Here is a 19,183-nt window from a genome sequence, read left to right on the forward strand (position 1 = left end):
GCGACCCTCATTTTAACAAGGTTCCCAGTCCCTGCACTGGCCACACAGCCCCACAGCATGATGGAACCACCACCATATTTTACTGTGTTTCTCTTTGAATGCTGTGTTCAGTTTCCGCCATGCATAACGCCCCTTGTTATGCAAGGGGTGCAAAGTGCGCTGAATAGTTAAACGATGCACAGTGACACCATCTGCAACAAGATGATGTTCTTGGTCTTTGTAGCTGTTCTCACCATCCTTCGCCTCTGATATCTAAGATTTTTCTTGAGCTGCCACTTTGGGCCTTAACTAGAACTGTGCTGTGGTCTTCCATTTCCTCAATATGTTCCTCACAGTGGAAACTGACAGCTGAAATCTCTGAGATAGCTTTTTGTATCCTCCCCTAAACCATGATGTTGAACAATCTTTGTTTTCAGGTCATTTGAGAGCTGTTTTTTTGAGGCTCCCATGCTGCCACTCTTCAAAGATGCAAAGAGGAGAAAAACTTGCAATTGGTCACTTTAAACACCGTTTCTAATGATTGGATTCACCTGTGTATGTAGGTCAAGGGTCAATGAGCTTACCAAACAAATTTTGTTTACCAATAATTAGTGCTAAAGGTAAACAAATCAATAAATGACAAGGGTGCCCAAATTTATGCATCTTCCTAATATATTAAGTTTTGCTTATAGTTTAAGTAACTATTGCACACTTTCTGTAAATCCTATAAACTTCATTTCACTTCTCAAATATCATTGTGTTCATCTGCTATATGATATATTTACATGGAATTGCTGATCCAAACAGCCAGTGCTTTATGAAGAAAAATCATGAAAATTATCAGGGGTTCCCAAACTTACCACGGTACGTGAACTAAAATCCACAATCCCATCATCAATTCTGAATAGAAATAAATATTGTTCTTGACATAAACACATTTGTTTTAATAAAAAGAAATCAAGAATGTTACAAAATACAGTAAATGTGAAAACTGATGAGTGCACCACTGTGGTTCAGTGGTTAGCACTGTAGCCTCAGGGTACTTGGTTTGAAATCAGGCCGGGCCCTTTTTGAGTGGAGGCATGCATGTCAGGTTAACTGGTGATTCTAATTTGGCCCCATGTGTAAATGTGAGCATGAATGGTTGTCTGTCCCTATGTGCTGGTCCTCCAGCACAGTGTACTATGACAGATAAGACATATAACACTGAACTGATAAGTAGAACTGGAAAATGGATGTATAGAGGGAGGGATGTGAAAATTGTTCAATGTGGAAAAAAATTAGACTAATGCCAGCTGTCTGTGAACAATATGCTGTGTTTACCAGACTTGGAGACACCCAAAGTGTCATAAGCATGTGTCACGCAACTTACAAAAGTAAAGATTATACACTTTAACAAATACTTAAAACTAAGGATATTTCCTGTACTGTTATTATTTTAGCTAGCTTTACAAGTTCAGTTTTCTTTTTAAATGCCTTTTTTTTTTAGCTCACTGAAGTTTATCTTCACGACTTGTCTTTGTTCAATTTTAGTTAAATATATTAACTTTAGTGCACAGATGCTCATTTTAAGCCACCATCTGCATTCCAGTGGCAAGAGGTGCTATTTAGTGAAATTTAGTGAAAATGTTTTAAAATGTAAAAGTAAAACATCATAGTTTAAATGTAATGTACAGACTTAATTTTTTTTTTGACAATGAATGTAATTTATGGGCTGGATTCAAATTGTCAGTGGGCTCTGAGTTAGAAACATACACTTATGGGATGTTGTGGAAGTCTTTAACTAATTTAACTGATAATGCTTTCACTATAAAACGCAGAGGACTTTTTAGACAGGCAGTTGTTACTTGTATTTTTGTTTCTATCTATTTTCGCCAAAAATAAATGGTAACATATTTTACAGGAATGACACTGTGGGACTGTAATGACCTGGAAAAAGATAGACGAGAACAAGAACAACCTAACACTGAATCTGAAATAGTTGCATCTGAATCAATTGAGGACAAATCTTCAGCATTAAATGTTGAGGCATCCCTGAAGGCAAGTTTCTTGGGAGGACTGGTTGAGGTTGGAGGATCAGCCAAATATCTCAATGATCACAAAACATCCAAATACCAGGCCAGAGTGACACTGAACTACAAAACTACAACAAAGTTCCAGGAACTGTCAATGAATCACCTTGGAAGAGGCAACGTAAAACATCCCTATGTTTTTGAGCAAGGAATAGCAACACATGTAGTCACAGGTATCCTTTATGGGGCTCAAGCTTTCTTTGTGTTTGACCGTGAGGTTTCTAAAGGGGAAACTCATCAAGACATCCAGGGCAGCTTGAAGGTGATGATCAAGAAGATCCCCTTGCTTTCCATAGAGGGTGAAGGTTCCCTGAAAATGGAAGATAAGGACAAAAACAGTGTTGAGAAATTCTCCTGCAGATTCTATGGAGACTTTTGCCTTAAGAAACCTCCAACAACATTTCAGGAAGCTGTAGAAGTCTACAAAAGCCTTCCAACATTACTAGGAACCAATGGCGAAAAGGCTGTACCAATGAAGGTCTGGCTGTTACCTTTGACAAGTTTAGATTCTTGTGCTGCTAAACTCGTCCGTCAGATAAGTATAAGATTAGTTCAGGAATCACAGAGCGTCCTGGAGGATTTCAGTGAACTGGAAACAAGGTGTAACGATGCACTGAGAACTTCCACTGTCCAACAGTTCCCACAGATTAGCAAAAAACTGACAAGTTTTAAAGAAATGTGTTCCGAGTTCAAGCTGGGATTTCAGCAGATGTTAGCGAAGAGACTACCATCAATCAGAGGAGGAGGAGAAGAGGAGGCTGAACTCGCTGAGATCCTGAAGAAGAGACATTCTTCACCTTTCAACAGCAAAAACCTGACTGAGTGGATGGACTGTAAAGAAAGAGAAATCAGTATCTTAAAGTCTTTCACCAACATGATGAAAAACACCAAGACTGTCCCATCTCAGAATAATCTACATGAGGAACTTCTCAGTGTAGAGCATGGCCTGTGTTTTGTTTTCACCTCACTGGGGAAGGATGAACCGTACCTCTCAGCTTTATCAGACTACCTGAGAGAAACAACCAAAACAGACGTTCACGTTTATCATACTTACAATGTAGAGAAGGAACAATGGTACCTTTCAAAAGAAGTAGCAGATGATATGAGGAAGAAAGCAAAACTCTTCAGTGATTTTGCAGAGGCCAACAAGGAAAACAAGAACATTAAGTTCCTTACAGTGGGGTTAACTAATGAGACACAGGAAGGTTCCAGCATCTACCTTTATGAAGGTGGATTTGCTGTCAGTGAGAACTTTGAGCCTCCTTCAAAGCCTGAAACTGTGACTGCAGCTGACATAAACCACAACAGTGTGACACTGAAGATTTCTCCACCCAGATTTGGAGCGGAGAACATCACCTCCTACTCTGTTGAGTACTGTGTCAGTGGAGAGGATGGATGGCAGCAAAAGACAGAAGCAAAGGCTGAAGAAGTCACAGTGAGAGATCTGAAGCCAAACACAGAGTATGTGTTCAGATGCAGAGCAGTGACCTCAGCAGGTGTCGGACCAGCTAATGTAATCAGTGATGCCATTAAAACTTTACCCTGCAGCCCTCCTGGAAATCCTCAAGCTCAGCCATATTCAAGTGAGATATCAGTTAGCTGGGAGAAACCTGCTGAGCTTGGAGAGGATGTCCAGATACTGAGTTACATAGTGGAATACGCAAAAACAGATAGCAGCTCAACAATAAATGACCTCGAGTGGAATCAAGCAATTTCAGGAGGTGAGAAGGCCATCATTTCAGGGCTTCAGTCAGAGACACAATATGCAGTCAGGGTCAGATGTGACTGTGGTGTAGATGGAAGAAGCAAGGAAAGCATCATTGTTAATGTCTGCACAACAAAGCGTGAATTTGCACGTCTGGCTGAGTACCTAAAACATATCAGCAAGAAAACAAACTCAAAGCTGCCCCCAGTTTACAAACTGCCCCCGGAAGAAGAAGATATGGACATAGATGGATGTCGGAGGTATATCTTTGGCAAAGAAAGCATGAGGCAGAATCGCACAATAATGCTTCTTGGAGCAACAGGATCAGGAAAGTCTACTCTCATCAATGGAATGATCAACTACATTGTTGGTGTAGAGTGGAACGACGGTTTCAGATTTAAGTTAGTTGATGAGGATCCAACCAGTTCACAAGCTCACAGTCAGACATCTGAAGTCACTGTGTATGAAATCCACCACCAGGAAGGCTTTAAAATCCCGTTCTCCATGACCATTGTTGACACTCCAGGTTTTGGAGATACAAGAGGAGTAGCAAGAGACAAGGAGATCACAGAGCAAATCCGCAGGCTTTTCACCTCTCCTAATGGAGTCAGTGAGATTGATGCAGTGTGTTTTGTTACTCAGGCCTCTCTTGCACGACTAACAGCAACACAGAGATATGTGTTTGACTCGGTGCTCTCCATTTTTGGCAAAGATGTTGCAGAGAACATTGAAATGCTGGTGACTTTTGCTGATGGCAAAGAACCACCAGTTCTTGAGGCAATAACCGTTTCTGCAGTCCCGTGTCCAAAAAATGAGTTAGGGCTTCCGGTTCACTTCAAGTTCAATAACTCAGCATTATTTGCAGACAACAGATGCAACAGAGACTGTGAAGTGGATTTTGATGAAGATGATGCCAGCTTTGATGAAATGTTTTGGAAGATGGGAGCCAAGAGTATGGAGAAGTTCTTCACTGCTTTGGGTAAAATGGAAACCAAAAGCTTGCTAATGACCAAAGAAGTCTTAAAGGAGCGCAAACAGCTTGAAACAGCCATCGAAGGTTTGCAGCCACAAGTTAGAACTGGATTAGCAAAGCTTGAAGAAATTAAGACAACCAAAGAAAAGATCAAAGAGTATGAAGCAGTCATAACTTCAAATGAAAACTTTGAGATTGAGGTGGATGTTATTAAACCAGTCCAAAAACCAATCACAGAGAAAGGAGCATTCATCACCAACTGCCAGAAATGTTCAATAACATGTCACTACCCATGTGCAATAGCACAGGATAGTGAGAAACGTGGCTGTGCATCAATGGATAAGAACGGGATGTGCACTGTCTGTCCTGGAAAATGCATTTGGAGTGTGCATTTCAATCAGACATACAGCTGGGAGTATGTTCAAGTGAAAGAGAAGCAGACAGTGCAAGAGCTGAAAAGCAAGTATGAAACAGCTAATAAAGAAAAGATGACTGTTCAGGAACTGATTGAGAGGCAGGAAGAAGAGATTGTTCACCTTCAGGACATGATGGTGTCCCTCATGGATCAGTCAGCTCACTGTATAACTCGACTGCAAGAGATCAGCCTGAGGCCAAACCCTCTGACCACCCCAGAGTACATTGACATGATGATTGAGGGAGAAAGATCAGAGGCCAAAGAGGGTTACCAGGCTCGAATCAAATCTTTGGAGGCAATGAAGGAGAGGGCAAATCTTATCTCCAAGGTAACGCGACGAGACAAACTTGCAAAAACGGAGGAGGAATTATCCGAGGAAAGAAAGGAGAAGAAGGAAAAGAAAGGCTTTGTTAAGAAAGTTCTAAATTTCTTTGGATATTCAGGTTAATATTACGAAGGTCTACAGATATGTCAGCAGCATTAAGAGGACATTAAATGATTTAAAAGAAAACTCCTGGATTAAATAAATATGTTACAATTGAACCTTTTTCCAAGTCAAACTAAAGTTATCATGATGTCAGGACTTAAAATTCCATTTTCAGGGTGTGAAAACACTTTCATTGTAATTTTTCCACAGCTACTTAATAGATCAAAAGCCAAACTAATGTGAATGCCATGTCATATCTAAAAGATTTAGTAGTCTCTGACAGGTGTAGCATTGGTTCTAGACAGATCCTTAAAGGCTGAACCTAAGTAACATTTCCTGCTCCTTGTAGTAATAAAACTTATAGTACTTAACACACTGAATCTTTAGAATCACATACACGAAAAGATAAATAAATTTGAATTAGGGATTTGGCAGTTTCTTGTCATTAGGATGATTTGTTCTTAATTTTACATCATTTGGTAGTTTGGATTGAAGCAGAATTTACTCGTGAAATATGTTGTCACTTTTTAAATTATAACAGATTTTTTGTGATTTATATGTTCAATGTGAATCAGAAATATTTCTACAAATGCTGAATTAAAATCCCATTTAAATTTGATTATTAAAACGGGTGAGCTCAAATGTTATGATTAAGATGTGATAATAAATTATCCTTTTGGATATGTGCTGCTGTATTTTGTCTCAAGTTGTTTTTAATTTCTAATCTTTTATATCTGTATATTACATTTCTACATTACAGTTCAAAAAAGCGCCCCTTCGACAGCCAAACGCATCTGTTCTCTGATTGGATTGTTACATTTGTGATTGACATGACATTGACCAATCACATTAAAGGAAGAAAAATAGGGTTGCAGGGTTTTTTTTTTTTGGCTAAGTCCACGCACAAATCTTTTTTGCACACACACAAATCTTTTTTACACATACAAATCCTGATTTACAAGTACAAAATATTTATGACCACATTTTGAGCCCATACTCCCCCCTCTTCCCAGCGTGAAGCGGAAAAAACGTGCAAGAGAGAGGGTGAGAGAAAGAAAAAAACCCCACGGCTGGCAATAAGGAGCCGGCTCGCGTCGTTCACGTCAAAGACCCGGCTCTAAGAGCCATTTCGTTCACGACTGACCCATCACTACTCATCAACAAATACACGTAGATTAATTTAACATGAAACGGACTGCGTCCACAACAAGTCAGTACAGCTGTGAATATGGCCAATTCTCAGTTACCAGTCAATGATAAAATAATAGCTTTTATTTTCTGCTTGCATCAGTCAACCACTCATCCAGAGGATCTTCAATCCTAGAAAATTCCTTCTCCTCATTTGATAATGTCTGTCATCCTTCCATGCCCTGGTAACTGGCCCATCCAGAGCTGTATGATTTTGAAATATACATACAACTAGCCAAACCACACCTTGATCACACCAACCCTTTTCAATCCTGAGGATGTCCAACGCCATCCTAGTCTGGACTGTGAAAGGTGACTTTAACGCCGACTGTTCTCTAGAATATCGAGACTATCTCTCCACACCGTTACATATTCCATATGTACGGGGTACGACCCCCCTTGGTCGTGGCGTGTGGATATTTCTTTAAGACACTCCGGCACGCCCGGCTACACCCCACAGCATACGTATAAAACAGCTGTGCAGACGTGACACCGGTGATTTTACTTTTCCTTTATTTATTTTACTTTTCCTTTATTTTTTCACGAGCAGCACTTGTCTCCTTGTGTACGACCGACAAACCTTACTGGACATAAAAGACGGTCTTTCTTATAACTTTCCGGAGTTCAACTTCTGCAACACGGACGCTCCGTTTGCAGACCCCCCATTCATCTCACCTGAGATGCCTTTGTTCTCTGTCCCTGGAGGCCGCAAACGCCGACGCAGAGGGAGAAGATCTGGCGTTCTGGTTCGACTGAGACGGCGCACTAACAGACCACCATTACCCAGTTTATTACTGGCTAATGTGCAGTCTCTGGAGAACAAGCTGTGCGAGCTTCGGGCACGGCTCTCATTCCAGCGAGAGATGCGGGACTGCTGCGTGATCTGCTTCACAGAAACCTGGCTATCGGACAAGGTACCGGACTCCGCAACACAACTACCGGGGTTCTCTGTGCACCGCGCGGACAGGTCACAGAATCTTACTGGGAAAAGCAGAGGCGGTGGTGTATGTTTCATGATCAACAACAGCTGGTGTGATTAAGCGAACGTGCACCCGGTCAAATCCTTCTGCTCACCGGACCTGGAGTACCTGATGATTAAGTGCCGGCCATTCTGGCTACCGAGGGAATTTACAGCAGTGATTATTACGGCTGTTTACATTCCCCCACAAGCCGACACTGACCGAGCACTCAGGGAACTGTACAGCGCGATCAGCAGTGAGGAAACCGCACACCCAGAGGCAGCGTTTATCACAGCCGGAGACTTTAATAAGGGAAACCTGAAGAAAGTCTCACCCAAACTCCATCAACACATCCATTTTAACACTCGTGGAGAACGGCTACTCGACCACTGCTACACCTCTTTCCGGGATGCGTACAAAGCCCTCCCCCGCGCCCCATTCGGCCAATCAGATCACTGCTCCATCCTGCTCCTGCCCGCCTACAGGCAGAAGCTGAAACAGGAAGCTCCAACCCGGAGGGAGGTGCACTGTTGGATGGACCAATCGGAGTCTGCGCTGCAGGACTGTTTTGATCACGTGGACTGGGAAATGTTTCACGTAGCCGCTAGGGACATTGATGAGTACACAGACTCAGTCTGTGGATTTATCAGGAAATGCGTGGAAGATGTCGTCCCATCCAGAACAGTTAAATCCTTCCCAAATCAAAAACCCTGGATTAACGGAGATGTTCGCGCGGCACTGGCGGCACGGAACACCGCCTTTGCCTCCGCGAACACATCGGACTACAAACACGCACATTACCAACTCCGGAAGACGATCAAAGCAGCCAAACATGAGTACAGGGACAGGGTGGAGCAACAGTTTGACAACCCTCGGAGTATGTGGCAGGGACTAAACACGATCACAGACTTTAGAGGGAAAACCAGCACACCGCAGACCACGGCCTCTCTGTGTGAGGATCTAAACGTATTCTACGCTAGATTCGACACAGCGAACACCATGAGACCGGACAGTGTGCGCACCGCGGATGACGTCAGTGCGCACACTGTGTCTGAGGAGTATGTGCGGAAGTGCTTCAGGAAGGTGAACGCGCGCAAAGCTACTGGTCCGGACGGGATTCCCGGTCGCGTCCTCAGGTCATGCGCGGCTCAGCTGGCTGGAGTGTTCACGCACATCTTCAACCTTTCCCTCTCTCTGTCTGTAGTCCCAGCCTGCTTCAAAATGGCCACCGTCGTCCCTGTACCCAAATCCTCCACCATCTCCTCATTGAACGACTGGCGACCTGTAGCCCTGACCCCCATCGTGAGCAAATGCTTCGAGAAGCTGGTCAGGGACTTCATCTGTTCTGCACTACCCGACTCACTGGACCCTCTACAGTTTGCATACCGCCACAACAGGTCCACTGATGATGCCATAGCCCTGACACTACACACTGCCCTGTCACACCTGGAGAAGAGAGACACGTATGTGAGAATGCTGTTTGTAGATTACAGCTCAGCATTCAATACCATCGTTCCCTCGAAGCTGGACAGGAAACTGCAGGATCTAGGACTGAGCAGCTCCCTCTGCAGCTGGATCCTTAGCTTCCTGTCTGACAGACGCCAAGTGGTCAGACTGGGCAGCATCACCTCATCCCCCATCACACTGAACACTGGTGCTCCACAGGGGTGTGTACTGAGCCCTCTCCTGTACTCACTCTACACCTACGACTGCACAGCCACTAACAACTCCAACATCATTGTGAAGTTTGCGGACGACACTACAGTGGTGGGTCTTATCACCAACGGTGATGAGACAGCTTACAGGGAGGAGGTCAGCGCCCTGACCCACTGGTGTCAAGACAACCATCTCACCCTCAACGTCGCAAAGACAAAGGAGTTGATAGTGGACTTCCGGAGGTGCAGAGAAGCACACACCCCTATCACCATCAGCGGTGCTGCTGTGGAGAGAGTGAGCAGCTTCCGGTTCCTTGGAGTACATCTGGCTGAGGATCTTACGTGGTCAGTACACATAAACAAAACAGTGAAGAAGGCGCAGCAGCGCCTCTTCTTTCTCAGGAGACTGAAAAGATTCGGCATGAGCCCCCGCATCCTCAGGACCTTCTATCACTGTGCCATTGAGAGCATCCTCACTGGATGCATCACCACCTGGTATGGCAACAGCACCGCCTACAACCGCAAAGCTCTCCAGCGAGTAGTGCGGTGCTCTGAACGGATAATTGGAGGTGAGCTTCCCTCCCTCAAAGACATCTACAGGAAGCGCTGCCTGAGGAAAGCGGGGAGGATCATCAAGGACTCCAGTCACCCCAGCCATAAACTGTTCAGACTATTTCCATCAGGAAGGAGGTTCTGCAGCATCCGGTCCCGTACCAGCAGACTGAGAGACAGCTTCTTCCATCAGGCCATCAGACTGCTGAACACGTCATAGACACCTCAGCTTCACTACTGGAACTTCAACATTATGCACTACACACTGTACAGTAATGCCACTGTTTTGCACATGTCTCAACTCTGTATATTTTTATATATTTATTATTGTTTACTCTATTTAATTTGTAAAATATGTGTACACACACACACACACACACACACACACGTAGAAAAACATTTAGTATACACATCCAGAAATGCATATACTATTATATATTGTACATATATTTATTAGTTTCAGGTTGGCCATTCTTGTATTTTGCTCGTTTGTGTTGTTGTGTTTTGCACATCTCTGTTGCTTGTGGGGCTCGCACATAAGAATTTCACTCGCATGTGCTGTGCCAGTGTGCCTGCACATGTGATGTGACAATAAAAGTGATTTGATTTGATTTGATCGTTGATCTCCACATGTTGTGTGTGTGCGAAAGAGTGCTTACCTTGAGAGTACTGTGTGTGTGCGTCTATTGGAGTGTGCTTCAGCATCCTCCGTGGGCGATGTATTTCTCCCTTCTAGGTCCCGTGGTAGCCCCGGTATTCCCCTGATATCCCTTAGCTTGGTTCCCCCTAGCTGGCCCTTGCTTCCCCTTGGTTGGTCCCCCTTCCCCGGTATATCGCCTCGAAAAAAAACAGGCTTATGCTGCCAGCTAGCGAGTAGCTCGGCTACAGTGTGGAAACACGGCAGGGACACGGCTTCAGCGTTCAAGCTTACGCTGTCGCCTTGGCATTGTGCAGCTCGGCTGCTACGTGTGTTAACACAGAGGGGATACGGCTTCAGCGTTCCAAACGTTCGCTGTTGGCCTGCTTAACACTGTGGGAATAAACAGTGGGGAATTATGCTACGGTTCATGCCGGCTATCGTTAGCCGGCCTGCGAGTAGCATTCCAGACGGCTAGCCTGTCTGGCGTGTTGCCCGCAGCTCGCGGGTTAACGCCGCCAGCAGGGCTCCGCTCGTAGCTCGGCTACATTGGGGAAATGTGTCAGAGTTCCAAGCATATGCTTTTACCTGTCAGCACTGTGACACCAGTGTTGCCAACTCCTCAGTAAGGAAAATCGCTATTGGTTGTCCTAAAAGTCGCTAGAAGTAGCTAAATGACGTCATCGCCTAATTTGCATAATTGGTCATGCTAATCTAATTGTAACCTATGTTGTTGGAGAGAGAAATGACATCGTGGAAGAGACATAAAGTGAGTAAAAAACGTCCTAAATGCATTTAGAGTTTATTTAGAACTACAAATTAAATTTCTTATAGCAATTATTGCTTTTTTTTTAATGTCACAATTCCAACCCTGCTCCTTTACCCGGGCTTGGACCGGCAAAAGTGACCCAAAATAGGCACTCTGGTGGAGTTACTTTGTGTGTGTGTGTTTATAAGTAGTTTTAAACCTTGTGATCCACAAAAAAGCATAAGAGTAAAAGAAGAACTGACTGCGTTACAGCACCCGCTGCTTGTTGAGAGTAAAAGCGATACGCACTTTCACATCTTTTTTTAGCGACTTTTTTTCTTAAAGTTGCTAAGGGGTCTGAAAACTCGCTAAGTATAGCGACAAAGTCGCTAAGTTGGCAACACTGTGTGACACAGGAGCTAATAAACAGTGGAAGGGGAGTTCAGGTTGCGGCTAGCGCCGGCTACCTGTTAGCACTTCCTGGTTAGCGTGTGACCCCGCCCCCTTGCTTGGTAGCAGAAGTATGGCAGCCCGCATGTCCCAAACATGTCTGTGTATGGTATTTTTGCCTTTTATGGTAGGCACGAGCAGTATGGCTGTGCCTGGGTGAAAAAGGGCACATATCTGACTAATGTGAAAGCAGCCTAGAGCATGCTGTGCTGGCTGACGTGGCTGCTGCTTGCGTGCACTGCTTTGTTGCCAGGGCAGTCTAGGCAGACCGTGCTGGGTTTGAAAGCATTAACTGGCCTGCCCCTCCCCCTTCTCCTGCCTCCAAAAATGAGAGAGCGGGCTACTATGGGGAACATGGCTGCCACTGCTGTGACTCCAGTTAGGCAGGCCATGGGCTGGGTCCCCTCCAACACCTGTTGCTGATTTACTGCTGGCCCCTCCCACAGCGTCCCTGGGCATGGAGAGCCCACCCCAATCCTGTGCCTCTCAGGCTAAATGAGGATGATGGCTGCAGCGTTCCCTCCCAGGGCCCCGCCTCTGCGAGGCCTGAGTCGGTAGAGGTTGATTATCGTGAAGTGTTGAGGAAGCTTCAATCCCCTCTGGCTGCCACTGGGGTAGGGTCCGGACGGGTGTCTGGGTTCCCTAGTTCTGGGGCCCTCCCACGGCATTCCCTCCCGTGGCCCCGCCTCCTTGAGGCCTGGGCTGGTGGAGGTTGATGGTCAGGAGGTTGATGTTTATGACGCTTGGCTCTGGTCAGACGACTAGGGTTGCCTGATGGGACTGTCTGTCTGGCCTGCAGCCACCTCGCTTTAAAGAAGCTGAGGGGCCTCTGCAGGCGTGCAGAGACCGCAGTGTTCGGTTGAGGTGGGGAGGACTTGGAGCCTAGGCTCAGCTGTCCTCCAGCCGCTCTCCTCCCTCCTGATATCCTTTGAGTTGGGCCTAGTGGCCAGCTCCTCTTGCACGCGCTTCGCCGGTTCATACGGCAGTCGGACCTCACTGCGTCAGACAGCTCGGCCAGCAGTTGACAGTTCTCCAGCCTGCGGCGCTGGCTCTCTGTCTGGCACGTTGCCCAAATGTTGCGGGTTACGTGGCCGGCAGGGCCCGCTCAGTGAGCTGACACCCCCGGTGAGTCACGTCCCTGGCTGCACTGCAGCTCTGGGCAGTCTTCCCCTGGCATGTTGCCTGCATTCGCCGGCTTACACGTCAGTTGGACCTCGCGGCGGCGAGTGTGCGTTCTCCTGCCTATTTTGGCCGGATTCTCTCTGGCATGTCAGCTGCTGCAGCTCCTGGCTGTGTTCCCTTGGCGTGTTGCCTGCGCTTCGCCAGTTTACACGCCAGCCGGGCCTCACTGTGTCTGATTATTTGGCCGGCGAGTGGGTGTTCTCCGGCCTGCGACGCTGTGCATGGGTGTCTCGTTTTCGGAGTCCACTCTTGCTGCTCCTTTGTCTGCGGACAGCGCTAGCAACTGCTCTGCCCTGGGGTGGACCTTCGGGTTGAGTCCCCACTTGGCTTTCAGTGGGCTAGAACGCCAGCCTCCCCGTCTGCGGATGGCTGGGCGGCTCCGTGGTTGGACGGACCCTACAGGTTGCTTCCCTGCCTTGGCCCTGCGTCTTTGCAGCTGTGCTGCTGCTGTGTTCCTCTGGCGTGTAGCCCGCGGTTCGCACGCCAGTCGGACCTCGCTGTGTCTGATAAGTCAGCCGGTGAGTGGGTGTTCTCCTGCGCGCAGCGCTGGCTCTCTGTCTAGTGGGTTGCCCCTGTATCGCGGGTCACCTGGCCAGAGCCGGTGCTCAGTGAGCTGACACCTCCCGTCTACCCGTTAGTGTCTCATCAGGCCCACTCTGCTGGCCCCCTGTCTATAGACACCGCGGAGTGGTTGCTGTGCCCTAGTGATGAACCTTGGGGTGCCACTTGGGCCCTCAGTGGCCTGAGCCACCAGCACCTCCCCTGTCGTGGATGGTCCAGGTCAGCTGCTCTACTCCTGGGACAGGCCCTGGGCCTCATCCTACCTCGGCCATCCTCTGAGTGGCCGAGCTGCTGCGACAGGCTCTCTCTCTCTCCTTGGCTGTGTATCACTGCCTAGTGCCAGGCGGGGATCTGTTGTGACTTGACTTCTCCAGCTGGTGGCTCCGCCTTCCCTTCTGGGGCGTCATCCGCATATCGCGGGCTTCTGTCATAGCGATAGTCAGCTGCTGGGCGTGAGTGGCTTGGTAGGCTGTGTTGCCCTGGCGTTTTGACCGCGTTCGGTGACTTTCACGCCCGTCGCACCTCGCTCCGGCGAGTGCCTTCTCCAGCCTAGTGTAGCCTGTCCTGTCTGGCGTGTTGCCCGCAGTGCACGGTTCACGCGGCCAGCAGGGCTCCTGTCGTTCCTCAATTGGGACGGCTTCTTAGCTCTGACCGCAGGTTAAGCCGCGGCCGCTGCTGCTGCTGCAACTGCAGGCTGTGTTGCCTGACATATTGCCAGCGCTTCGCCGGTTTACGCGCCAGCTGGACCTCGCTGTGTCTGATGCTCAGCCAGCGAGTGAGTGTTCTACAGCCTCCAGCGCCAGGCTCTCTGCAGGCAGTTCACCTGTTACACGTTAGCCTAGCCTCGCTGTGTCTGATAAGCCAGCCAGCGAGTGTGTTGTGTTTCAGCCTGCGGTGCTGGCTGTACTCGAGTGTCTCATCCTCGAGTTCACTCTTGTGGCTCCCCTGTCTATGGACAACGCTCGGCAGCCACTTGGCTCTGGGGCGACCTGCAGGTCGGGTCCCTGGCTTGGCCCTCTTCTCCAGCGGCTGCACTGCAGCTGCCGGCTGTGTTCTCTGGTGTGTTGCCCACATTCGCTGGCTTGCCCGCCAGTCAGTCCTCACTGTGTCTGATACATCAGCCAGCGCATGTGTGTTCTCCAGCCTCCTTAGCCAGTCTCTGTCTGGCATATAGGCTGCTGCGGCTGTGGGCTGTGTTCCCCTGGCGCGTTGCCACATTCGCCGACTTGCCTGAAAGCCAGTCAGTCCTCGCTGTGTCTGATGCCTCAGCCAGTGGGTGAGTGTTCCCCAGCCTGCAGCGCTGGCTCCCTGTCTGGAGTTGCCCGCTTCCTGCAGGCATCCGGTAGGGTCTCCTCTCAGCGGCTCGATGAGCTACGCTTCCTCTCCTCTTCCTGCTCCTGGGATTCCAGGTTCAGGCCCTGGGCTCCGAAGGCTCCAGCTGGGGATCCTTGGGGAGCGTATGCGCGGGCTCGTCCTAGCCGACTGCCCATGCTTCTGGCCTTTTGTCGCTCCGACCGCGTGCCGCGGATTGAGCTTGTTAGACCTTGCTGTGTCTGACGTTTTGGCCAGTGAGTGAGAGGTCCCCAGCCTGCGCTGCTGACTCCTGGTTGGTGCTTTGCCTGTGTGTCACGGACTTACATGGCCAGCACGGCCAGCCCAGTGGCTGGGACTTTGTGTCTGACCTCGAGTGTCTCTTGAGAGTTCACTCTTGAGGCTCCACTGTCTGCGGACATGTACGTGGTGACGGGTGGACCGTTGGATCATTGCCTTGCTCAGCCCTCCACTTACGCAGGCTAGGCTGCCAGCCCCCCCTCCCTGCCTGTCAACAGCTCGGGGTGGCTTCAGCTTTGAGAATGGACGAGTCACATTCCAAGCTTCACCTGTGGGTGCCAACTTTGCCGGCGTACACGCCAGTCAGACCTCATTGTGGCGAGTGAGAGTTCTCCAGCTGTAGTGCTGACTCTCTGTCTGGCATTGCCCGCATGTCGTAGCCCTATGCGACCAGCGGGCTGTTACTTGGCGGCTTGGTGTGCTGCGTTCCCTGGCTATCTACAGTACCTCACGGTTCCCGGGCTGCCCTTGAGCGGCCGATCACTTGCGGTCCTGCGTCCTGTAGGACCGGTTCAGGCCAGTCTAGCATCTGCAGACTGCTGCCTCCACCCCCTGGCTCGGCCTTTGCGTCTGGCTTGGCCCTGACCGGGGTGGTGTGTACATCTGTGTCTTGTATATGGTTCTTTGGTCTTCACTCTCGGCGGTACGGTTGCACTGTCTCCTCGCGGGGTGTCTTACAGAGTTACCCCGTACATATGGAATATGTAACGGTGTGGAGAGATAGTCTCGATATGCTAGAGAACGTACGGTTACGGTGTAACCTTGGTTCTCTTAGTGAGAGACTATCTCTCCACCGTGAGGCCACTCGGAGACGCGTTCCGATCAAACGATCACCGGTGTCACGTCTGCACAGCTGTTTTATACGTATGCTGTGGGGCGTAGCCGGGTGTGCCGGAGTGTCTTAAAGAAATATCCACACGCCACGACCAAGGTGGGTCGTACCCCTTACATATGGAATATGTAACGGTGTGGAGAGAGTCTCTCACTAAGAGAACCAAGGTTACACCGTAACCGTACGTTCTGACAGTCCTGTGTATTACATTCCCTGGTCACATTAGCCAATCTCTGCACAACGGAATAAACATAATCAACATGGTCAACATTATATTTAGTGTTATTTCAAAATAGTATAGATTCTCACCCTCAATCCCTACGGGGTTAGCTAAATTATGTTTATCAAGAACTCTCTCTCTCTGTCTCTAAATTTTATGCTTGGTGTCACAGTTTAAGAATTTGACCATAAGTGACATTTATGGTGTTATCACACCCATCAGGGCTTACCTTTCCCACTTTTCGGTGATATTCCTCCCTCGAACATTTGTAATTACCCTCCTTTGGTTGCGAAAAACTGGTGGTGTGGCCAAGTGCGTGCCATAGGACCAGGGTTTATCATTACACAGCTCTATTTTGGACGTGACAAATCATACCATACCCTTTGTTATTGTTTTGGTTTTGGCGATTTTCCTGTAAAATATTTAATTGGCCTTTTACAATGGCCTGCGATGCTGAATGGTAAGATGTTCCAGTGATTAATCACGTCAAAACTTGTTCTCCAATTCTTTCAGATGTTCGTTGTTACAGTGGAATCTCTTGTCTGATTTTTAACGGTTCTCGGTACTTCATGTCTTGGTATCAGTTCATTTCACAGCCATTTTATGACTGGGTTTGCGTCTTTTCTTTCCAGGGTGTTGCTTCTTCGTAGTTGGTGAATCTGTCCACCATCACAAGAAGATTTCCATGTTCTTTGGTGTCTTTTTGTCAGCTCCTCATGTCTGTAGAATCCATTTTCATGTCCCCAAAGGAGCCTCCAGTGTTGTAAACTTCCCTGTTTAAACACTGGTACAGCTGCTTTGGGTCATATTCATTACAGGTGTTGCGTTCCCTCACACAGTTTTCCACCATCTCTTCCATGTGTGGGTGTCACTTATAGGCCTTCCATGTTTTTCCGAGTCTGTTTCTGCTCTCATGTGAAGGACCATGTGGTGGTTTTAACAATAGTTGACCAAGTTTTGTTGGGGCAACTTGATCTCTCACCATGTACGTCCACTATTCTGTGTTGTTTGTTTCTCCATCCGCTCACTGATCTTGTAGGCTCCTGCCTCTTTGTTTTAATGTCATCTTTTGTCAAATGATGGTGATGACTCCTCTGTTAGCGCATTCATTTGTCAGGTCTGCTGAGTCTGTACAGATGTTTTACTCCTTCCTCCTCCTGAAAGTTGTATTGCCTTTGGTGAGAGACAAAATTTCTGCCACCTGAGCTAAGGCAGATTGTATGATGTTTCCTTCAAGGCTCTAATTAACCATAGCAAGCTTTCTCAAGATCTGGATGTACCAGTGGCTCAGTTTATAGATCTGATGTCAATCTGATGTCCATAACAGCTTCTTTTGCAGTCATGTTGTTGATGTTTCCATAATGTCATTCCTTCAGCCATGTTGATTACTTAAGTGCCATAGGTGATATGCGGCTGTATAAGTATGCTGATTTTGATTTTCCGCTGATTTTCTTGTCCATTTTCCATCTTGTCCAGTCTCCCTCCTTTTTCAGAAAAACTACGACATTTACACTTTCGTATTTTTTAGAAAACTCCACACTGAGAGTGGCAGTCCCCTCCTTTGCATTTCCCAACCATGCAATGTGATACTCTAATCAAAACACAGCCAATAAAACACAGTTTTCGTCATGCAACAATCAGTAACTCAAAATTAGCAGTCAAAGGGTTAAGTCTGCAGTTCCACACTCTCGTGTGAAGCTACAGTCTCCCCCTCCAGTCTCTCTTGTCCTCCTGCTCCTGCAAAAAAACCAGAACAAAGCAAAGCATCCACCCTTTTCTTACCGGCTGTTTGTCAACATTTACTAATCCTAAAGTTGGTGCAGTCTTTGTCTCAGTATCAAGTCAGTCAAAACTTTAGTCTACGTGGTCAGTGCATCACAGTCCAGTCACACGCATTCATTCACACACATCCATACCAGATATTGCTGATAATGGAGTCCCACGTGCAACCTATTCCAGTCTCCCTCAACAGCAAGATCACGTCAGATTTTTAAAAGGAAAACAATTCTTTATGATTTTGGACTGGATTGACTTGCTGCAATCCTTTTAGACTCAGGACTTACCATCTCATGTGGTCAGTGTCCCATCATATAAGTGAATTTCTCCAAAGACCATTACAATTGTGGAGAAGCACACTTTGTGACTGTTTCCAGTAAGAATAGTTCATAGCACATTAAATTTCAATCCTCCAGGCCTGGATAAACGAGAACTGATTCTTAAATCATGAACTCGTGAAAATATCACCACCGGTGGATCACACCTCTAAGATTTCTTATCTCAGTCCACTGTAAAAAAAGCAAAACAAAAGTAAACAATAAGATAATAAAATAACAACTACTAGGGCCAGTTCCAGAATATGTCCAAACATAAAACCATCTCTCTCTCTCTTAGAGAAAGAAAACAACCCAAACCTCACTGATAAAATAAACCTAGTGCTAAGAAAAATAAACAGAAAACTCACAGGAAAATTTTCATTCTTCCTCAGGGAACAATATTGTTTTAGAATTTTGTTCCTCCAGGAATTAAATCTCAATCATAGAAAATGTGTATATTACGTCATGCTGAGTCAGTGTGTGTGTAGATGTGTGTGTGTGTGTGTGTGTGTTCATCACTTTCCTGTTCTGGTGTCTTGGGTAAACCACAGCCTGAAGCGTGCCCTGGGGTCCTGCTCTCCTCCTTCACACTGTTTGCGACCATTGCTGCAGCTGCTCAAATTTCTGTCCATCCTGGTTCTTGCCCCAATCGGGGCAGTCCTTTCTCCAGTCTCCATGCTCGCTGCAGGTGAAACCTGCATCTTCTTCTGTGTTTTGTCCGTTCTGAGGTGGCTTTTGACCCCAGTTGCTCCTTGTGTCTGTCAATAACCATGTCCTTGGTTTTCATGGTGTTGATCATTAAGAAAGACTGATCACACCATGAAACAAACTCATCCACAACAGGCCCATGGAATCCTCTTCACCATGATGGAGGCTTACAATGACTGTCATCTGTATATTTAATTAAATGCCTGTTGGGCTGTG

General features: G+C 47.2%; 2 protein-coding genes across 2 annotated transcripts in view; both read left to right on the top strand.

Annotated features, from left to right (window-relative positions):
- LOC146686914 (uncharacterized) overlaps positions 1-19,183 on the top strand; it is a 280,227-nt gene that overhangs the window by 219,816 nt on the left and 41,228 nt on the right. The gene's annotated exons all lie outside the window — the stretch shown is intronic.
- On the top strand, positions 1,878-6,259 carry LOC146686935 (uncharacterized). Its single transcript, XM_085440099.1, has one exon. The coding sequence runs from the start codon at positions 1,885-1,887 to the stop codon at positions 5,590-5,592; it is 3,708 nt and encodes a 1,235-aa protein (XP_085296225.1). The 5' UTR covers positions 1,878-1,884; the 3' UTR covers positions 5,593-6,259.

This window comes from Copadichromis virginalis, linkage group LG18 (assembly GCF_057382275.1).
Source record: "Copadichromis virginalis isolate Kocher_CV1m ecotype Utaka linkage group LG18, C_Virginalis_male_GT1.1, whole genome shotgun sequence".
In the NCBI taxonomy this organism is placed as follows: Eukaryota; Metazoa; Chordata; class Actinopteri; order Cichliformes; family Cichlidae; genus Copadichromis; species Copadichromis virginalis.

Bases quoted from the DNA above. Each gene is read 5' to 3' on its own strand.
- LOC146686935 (XM_085440099.1), top strand. From the start codon at position 1,885: ATGACACTGTGGGACTGTAATGACCTGGAAAAAGATAGACGAGAACAA.